General features: G+C 46.5%; 1 protein-coding gene across 1 annotated transcript; it reads right to left on the reverse strand.

Moving 5' to 3' along the window:
• Positions 1-1,269: 1,269 nt before the first annotated feature.
• On the reverse strand, positions 1,270-5,747 carry LOC121007904. Its single transcript, XM_040440175.1, has 4 exons — positions 5,736-5,747; positions 5,270-5,406; positions 2,809-2,882; positions 1,270-1,775 (listed from the first exon to the last, which is right to left on the reverse strand). Exons 1-4 carry the CDS (start codon positions 5,745-5,747, stop codon positions 1,270-1,272), a joined length of 729 nt encoding a protein of 242 aa, XP_040296109.1.
• Between the last annotated feature and the right edge of the window lie 1,531 nt (positions 5,748-7,278).

Genomic DNA, 7,278 nt, shown 5'->3' on the forward strand with positions numbered 1-7,278 from the left:
CCGCTCACCTACCTACCCACTGTTGTCAGTCTTGTGTGTGGTAGATGTATAGCCATGTACTCTTGTACTTTCTGTGTGTTTTATTACACAAGGAAAAAGACTGTACGCGGAGGTAAGAACAGCCACGGGAGAGCCACATGCACCACGGGAGCAATGAAGGCCTTCTAATACTACAACGAGGAACAGTAAATGTGAACAAGAACCCGGAGATCGGATTTATTTTAACACATAAATGTTGTGTAAAGACAACAAAGATGTAATCAGATTACACATGATAATAGATATTAGTGTCTAAAACATCAGTCCTTGTCCTGAGAACCGTCTGGACCACATGGGACCTGATTACCAATCAACTTGGAACAGGATGGACCATGAAAAAGAGAAGCCTGATTCCCTGTGTGCAGGATAATGGGGGAATGATGAACCCAACATGAAAGCTGAGCTCTGGTTGTTGTGGGCCACAAAGACAATATTACTGTGAGACATTCTGAGGAATGAGGCCGATAAGCATCATCCTGTAGAGACCACACAAGTGGAGCGGGGGCTTCCCCGTGTAAAGCACTAAAGGTCCAATGGTCAGTCTGTTCAAAAAGGCTTTGATTGTTGGGGTCTGAGCCCTGAGACCCCACTGATCTCTAGAACAAAAAGATGGAAGCTCTCTCATAGCTGGAGATGGATATCAGATGGGCCCCTGGACTTTCTATTGAGTCTCTCTCTTTCAGTCTCTCTCTTTGTAGTCGATTCAAAATTGATGGGAGGCAGGGCCAGAAATACCATATTGTGGCACATTATACCACCCGAACAGGGAAAAATACCACAGTCCATCATAAAATACTGCCAGCAGCACAAAATACATTCCCAAAAACTGCCACTGGCTGGCTGTGAGGAGGACTCAGGCGGCCCCCTGGGCATCGGCCCACCGGGAAATTTCCCTGTAAGGTCTATGGCCAATCCAGCCCTGGGAGACTGTGATATGTGCTTCTCTCTCCTGGTTCTAGATATCTATCGGGGTCTCAGAACTCAGACCCTCAATGGTCCAGACCTTTTTATCTGTCACTCTGACATGTCACAAGGCAGTACCGGAACACTTTAATACTCAGTTCTCTCTTTGGATTTCCACGGTCCTTATTTTCTTCATATAATTAATTTACTTGCAGCCGTTGTCTGATGTTTTTTTGTCCTATTACAGATGAGGCACTATGGGTCTTCACCCTGAGGGATAAAGCCACCACAGAGGCCACCGTCCTCCCGTCTACACCTTGTGTCCTGTTATTTGCTCTTCCTTTTTTGCAGCTCTTTCTTTCTCTTTTCGTGTTCATACTGGTCCCGCAGTTGCTGTCTCTGGAATTCTCCTCGCATCTTCTCTAATTTTTCCTTAAATAATTCCCCACTTTTTCGCCGCTCTTTTTCCTCCTCTTCCTTCCTAAGTTTGAAGGCCTGCTCCGCCCCCTTGATCTCCACATATCTCTGTCTGTCCAGGTTTTGTCTCTGAATCATCAGTTCTCTGTCGTGAATATATTTCAGTACAAACACCTTCCGATCACTCATCTCCTGATCCGCGTCCCGGGGATAGCTAGCTCGGAACTCAGCGTCGCTGATGACTTCATATAGAAACTGGATGATCTCCTCGTCAGTTTCCTTTTTTCTCTTTGGATTTTTTTCGGTGTAATTTTCAACAGGAAAAAACTTCTCTGTTCCAATGTCCCTGAACATGGCTTCGACTTGAGGATAGTTCTTGTGAGTCCGATGAGTGAGGACAACGATGGGAACGACGGCTGAAACAAGAGCAACAAGATGAAAACCTCCCAATGTCGGGTCATGATTACATTTACAAAGAAGTTCTGCTAATGCCTGCACGTCAGACTGGGATGCTGAGGGCCCACCAGCACCATTCATTCTGGGGCCACCTTGCACATGGTTGATTATGGGGCCCCTGCAGTGACTATGAGAAGGCAGGGCCCTGATGAAAGAGGAACCTGGCTGTCCTGCCTCTGTACCTAGAAGTCATCTCAGCCATCTGATGCATCTGAAATAATAAACTGGGGCGTTTGTTAAACGGGTTTTCTGAGATTGTATAACTGATGACCTGTCCTCTGGATAGATCACCAGTATCTGATCAGTGGGGGTCCGACAGCCTGGACCCCTGCCGATCAGCTGTTTGAGCAGGCACCGGCGCTCACAGCATCACCGTGAACTTCTCCAGCTTGTCCTAGGCCAGTGATGTCATGTTCATCGGTCACATGACCTAGGAGCAGCTCAGACCCATAGAAGTGAATGGGGCTGAGCCCGATAACAAGCGTGGCCGCTATACAATGTATGATGCTGGGCTTGGTGAGCAGGGAGAAGGCTGTGGCGCTCACAGGAGATCCGGTGCCTTCTCAAACAGCTGATCGGGGGGGGTCTCGAGTGTTGGACCACCACACATCAAATACTGATGACCTATCCAGATGATAGCCCATCTGTTGTAAAGACTTGGAAAACCCAATGCATGTGAACGCAGTCTGGTTGCGATGCTGTACACGGCCTATCTATATGTAGTGCAGTCAGTCTACTGTGCCATGTGCCACTTGTGCAGTGGGTGGGAGACTCGGGGCCCACCTTGCTCAGGGGCCAGTCTGAGCCTGAATGCTTGTATTTTCAATAACAGATTCTGCATAAAAGTCATGGGAGGCTGAAATGCTGGAACGTGGATCGTCCTCCATTGTCTTATAGGAGGCGAAGGCTACTCTAGAAAACCTGCTCATCGCCTCTCTTTGACGGGGGTCCTACCGGCCGCCATACAGACATGCTGGATCTGTGGACACTTACTTGTGAGCTGTGTGGCAGTATGAAGTATTTCTTTCAGCTCATCCTTCAGCTGGGGAGTTGGCAACTGCTGCACACTGAATAATAACAAATATCACATAAATCAGTTGTTCCCTAAGTTTATGGAGGTAAAACTAAATATTCTGTCTGGGGGGAAGCTATAGGGGATGCAGAGGTAGCAGGGAAAAGTGGTTTACCTGCAATGTAGGCAGATCACGCTACTGCTACAGGGCCCCGGGGATAGGGGTCCACTCTGAACTTCTCTGAACTGAATTTAACTCTGCATTATCAAACAGTAACCACTAGGGGGAGCTCAATACAAAGAGATGCCATCAGCTCCCCCTAGTGGTGGCTGCAGGCAGACCTCTTTGTAATAGTAGGAAATTAATCAATGTACACTGCTCAAAAAAATAAAGGGAACACTTAAACAACACAATGTAACTCCAAGTCAATCACACTTCTGTGAAATCAAACTGTCCACTTAGGAAGCAACACTGAGTGACAATCAATTTCACATGCTGTTGTGCAAATGGGATAGACAACAGGTGGAAATTATAGGCAATTAGCAAGACACCCCCAATAAAGGAGTGGTTCTGCAGGTGGTGACCACAGACCACTTCTCAATTCCTATGCTTCCTGGCTGATGTTTTGGTCACTTTTGAATGCTGGCGGTGCTTTCACTCTAGTGGTAGCATGAGACGGAGTCTACAACCCACACAAGTGGCTCAGGTAGTGCAGCTTATCCAGGATGGCACATCAATGCGAGCTGTGGCAAGAAGGTTTGCTGTGTCTGTCAGCGTAGTGTCCAGAGCATGGAGGCGCTACCAGGAGACAGGCCAGTACATCAGGAGACGTGGAGGAGGCCGTAGGAGGGCAACAACCCAGCAGCAGGACCGCTACCTCCGCCTTTGTGCAAGGAGGAACAGGAGGAGCACTGCCAGAGCCCTGCAAAATGACCTCCAGCAGGCCACAAATGTGCATGTGTCTGCTCAAACGGTCAGAAACAGACTCCATGAGGGTGATTTGAGGGCCCAACGTCCACAGGTGGGGGTTGTGCTTACAGCCTAACACCGTGCAGGACGTTTGGCATTTGCCAGAGAACACCAAGATTGGCAAATTCGCCACTGGTGCCCTGTGCTCTTCACAGATGAAAGCAGGTTCACACTGAGCACATGTGACAGACGTGACAGAGTCTGGAGACGCCGTGGAGAACGTTCTGCTGCCTGCAACATCCTCCAGCATGACCGGTTTGGCATTGGGTCAGTAATGGTGCTGGGTGGCATTTCTTTGGAGGGCCGCACAGCCCTCCATGTGCTCGCCAGAGGTAGCCTGACTGCCATTAGGTACCGAGATGAGATCCTCAGACCCCTTGTGAGACCATATGCTGGTGCGGTTGGCCCTGGGTTCCTCCTAATGCAAGACAATGCTAGACCTCATGTGGCTGGAGTGTGTCAGCAGTTCCTGCAAGACGAAGGCATTGATGCTATGGACTGGCCCGCCCGTTCCCCAGAGCTGAATCCAATTGAGCACATCTGGGACATCATGTCTCGCTCTATCCACCAACGTCACGTTGCACCACAGACTGTCCAGGAGTTGGCAGATGCTTTAGTCCAGGTCTGGGAGGAGATCCCTCAGGAGACCGTCCGCCACCTCATCAGGAGCATGCACAGGCGTTGTAGGGAGGTCATACAGGCACGTGGAGGCCACACACACTACTGAGCCTCATTTTGACTTGTTTTAAGGACATTACATCAAAGTTGGATCAGCCTGTAGTGTGTTTTTCCACTTTAATTTTGTGTGACTCCAAATCCAGACCTCCATGGGTTAAAAAATTCGATTTCCATTTTTTAATTTTTGTGTGATTTTGTTGTCAGCACATTCAACTATGTAAAGAACAAAGTATCAGAAGAATATTTAATTAATTCAGATCTAGGACGTGTTATTTTTGTGTTCCCTTTATTTTTTTGAGCAGTGTATATTCGCCTGTTTTCTGCTGTAACTATATGGAGAAATATAGTGTTGAGAATGAGCACGGTAATTTTGAAGCACTCATTCCACCTTTTCGGAAGTGGCTGAGTCCAAAGGAATTTTTTTATTACAGTTGATATTTATTAAAAATGTTTCTGCTTTATTAAAGAAAAGTCTAAATACATCAGAAATCTGGGGAGTTGCACTTTGTGTATCGCAGTGCTTGCGAGTTACTGACGGACGTATACTTGGAAACTGGGTAAGATGGGGGGGCTCGTACTAAGTTTTGCATGGGGCCCTATAAGATCTGTGTACGCCCCTGGCAAAGACTTTAATTGCCATATGTGGTATCATTGACACAGATTTTGCATTTGGGCCAAAGACCTTCAAGTTATATGTCAAGGGCCCTTCCCAACCTCAAACCTGAGCGGAGCTTCTGAAGTTATAGTAGAAATCACATCACAGTGTTTGGAGGACTGAAACGCGCCGCTCATACCTGTAAACAAAGACAGGAATGATGAAATCCGAGGCCTTCACATAAGGTTCTGCTTCCACAATCCGGTCTGACAGCTCAAATCCTTCACTCCAGGCAACTGGTTTGTCCAGAGGCAACAAGTTTGCTGAAAAGTTAAACTGGGCGTCAAATAATTGATATTAAAATAACAATAATACACAAATTATTATTATTAAAGCGCCATTCATTCCATAGCGCTGTACATGTGATAAGCGGTGCACATACATAATACAGACAATTGCACTAAGCATGAACAAGATGAGTTAGGGTCCAGTCACACGTCCGTAATTTGGGTCCGCATTTGTTCCGCAATTTGCGGACCCATTTACTTTCAATGGGGCTGGAACGGATGCAAATCGGGATCTGCATCTGCATTTTATGGATCTGCATCCGTTTTTTTGGGATCCGTTTTTTCAGAATCCGCTATTCCGTTCCTGCAATTGCGGACCAGAAAAGGCATTTTCTATTATAGTGTCTGTGATGTGCGGTCCGTAAATTGTGGATCGCAAATTGCAGGTGTCCGTGTTTTGCAGATCCTTAATTTGCGGATCCGCAAAACACTTACGGACGTGTGAATGGACCCTTACAGACTGGTACAGAAGGAGAGAGGGCCTTGCCCTGAGGCTTACAATCTACATGGTATGGGAGAAGGACACAGTAGGTGTGGGTGAAGTTGGTCATGGCGGTATAGAGGCAGCAGGGTCACGGGTTGTAGGCTTGTCTGAAGAGGTGGGTTTTCAGGTTTCTTTTGAAGGATTCCGCTGTAGGTAAGAGTCTATGTTGGGGTAGCGAGTTCCAGAGTATGGGGGATGGACGGGAGAACTCCAGGAGGTGATTGTGGGAAGAGGTGATAAGAGGAGAGAAGGAGGTCTTGTGAGGATCGGAGAATGTGTGTGCGGATGTATCGGGAAAGTAGCTCAGAGATGTAGGGAGGGGACAGGTTGTGGACGGCCTTGTATGTATTTGTTAGTACTTTGAAGTGAATTCGCTGGGCAATGGGGAGCCAGTGAAGGGATTGGCAGAGGAGAGAGGCAGAGGAGTAACAGGGTGGGAGGTGGATTAGTCGGGCAACAGAGTTGAGGATAGACTGGAGGGGTGCGAGAGTGCTAGATGGAAGGCCACAGAGGAGAGTGTTGCAGTAGTCTAGGCGGGAGATGATGAGGGCATGTACAAGCATTTTCACATGTCCACCATCCATTTGGATATCTTCTCTATAAACTTTCGATGTTCTTTTCTGAGCCTACCATGTTGATCACGGTTATCGGCGAATCAGGGTTCCACGCCGCAGAGGGAGCGTGAGAAAGGGAGACCACATCCAAGGGAGGTTAATTTTTTTAAATTAAATATGATCGAGCGGAAAAGTGGGATAAATTATTGAAGCGCAAATGTGGGACAAGTTGTTAAAGTTTAAGCATTGAATGAAAGGATGTGGCGCGCATCAATTATAGAAGAATTTTAGAAATTTTATTCCCTGTCACCTATGCAGAGCAGGGGTTTGTATACGGCAAAATTTGTAAAATGTCACCTGACAATGTAAGATTTTTTTTAATTTAATTCCCTGTCACCTATGCAGAGCAGGGGTTTAATCACGGCAAAAATGGTCAAATGTCACCCAAGAATGTAACAGACGAATTAGTGAAATGTTTTTACCTGTCTACTATGTACAGCAGGGGTACATCACACCCAAAAATTGGTGAATTTCACCCGAAAATGTAACATACAAATTAGTGAACTTTTTTACCTGTCTACTAGGTATAGCAGTGATATATCACACCCAAAAATTTGTGAATTTCACCCGAAAATGTAACATACAAATTAGTGAACTTTTTTACCTGTCTACTAGGTACTGCCGAAGTATATCACAGCCAAAAATTGGTGAATTTCACCCGAAAATGTAACAGACAAATTAGTGAATTGTTTTGACCTGTCTACTAGGTAAAGCCTGGGTATATCACAGGCAAAAATTTGTGAATTTCACCAGAATATGTAAC

Source organism: Bufo bufo, chromosome 7 (assembly GCF_905171765.1).
Source record: "Bufo bufo chromosome 7, aBufBuf1.1, whole genome shotgun sequence".
NCBI lineage: Eukaryota > Metazoa > Chordata > Amphibia > Anura > Bufonidae > Bufo > Bufo bufo.

Coding starts and splice junctions, on each gene's coding strand:
- LOC121007904 (XM_040440175.1), bottom strand. Junction 2,883..5,269: donor ATTCCTGTCTTTGTTTACAG/GTATGAGCGGCG, acceptor GTTATTATTCAG/TGTGCAGCAGTTGCCAACTC. Junction 1,776..2,808: donor TACTGCCACACAGCTCACAA/GTAAGTGTCCAC, acceptor CTCTTGTTTCAG/CCGTCGTTCCCATCGTTGTC.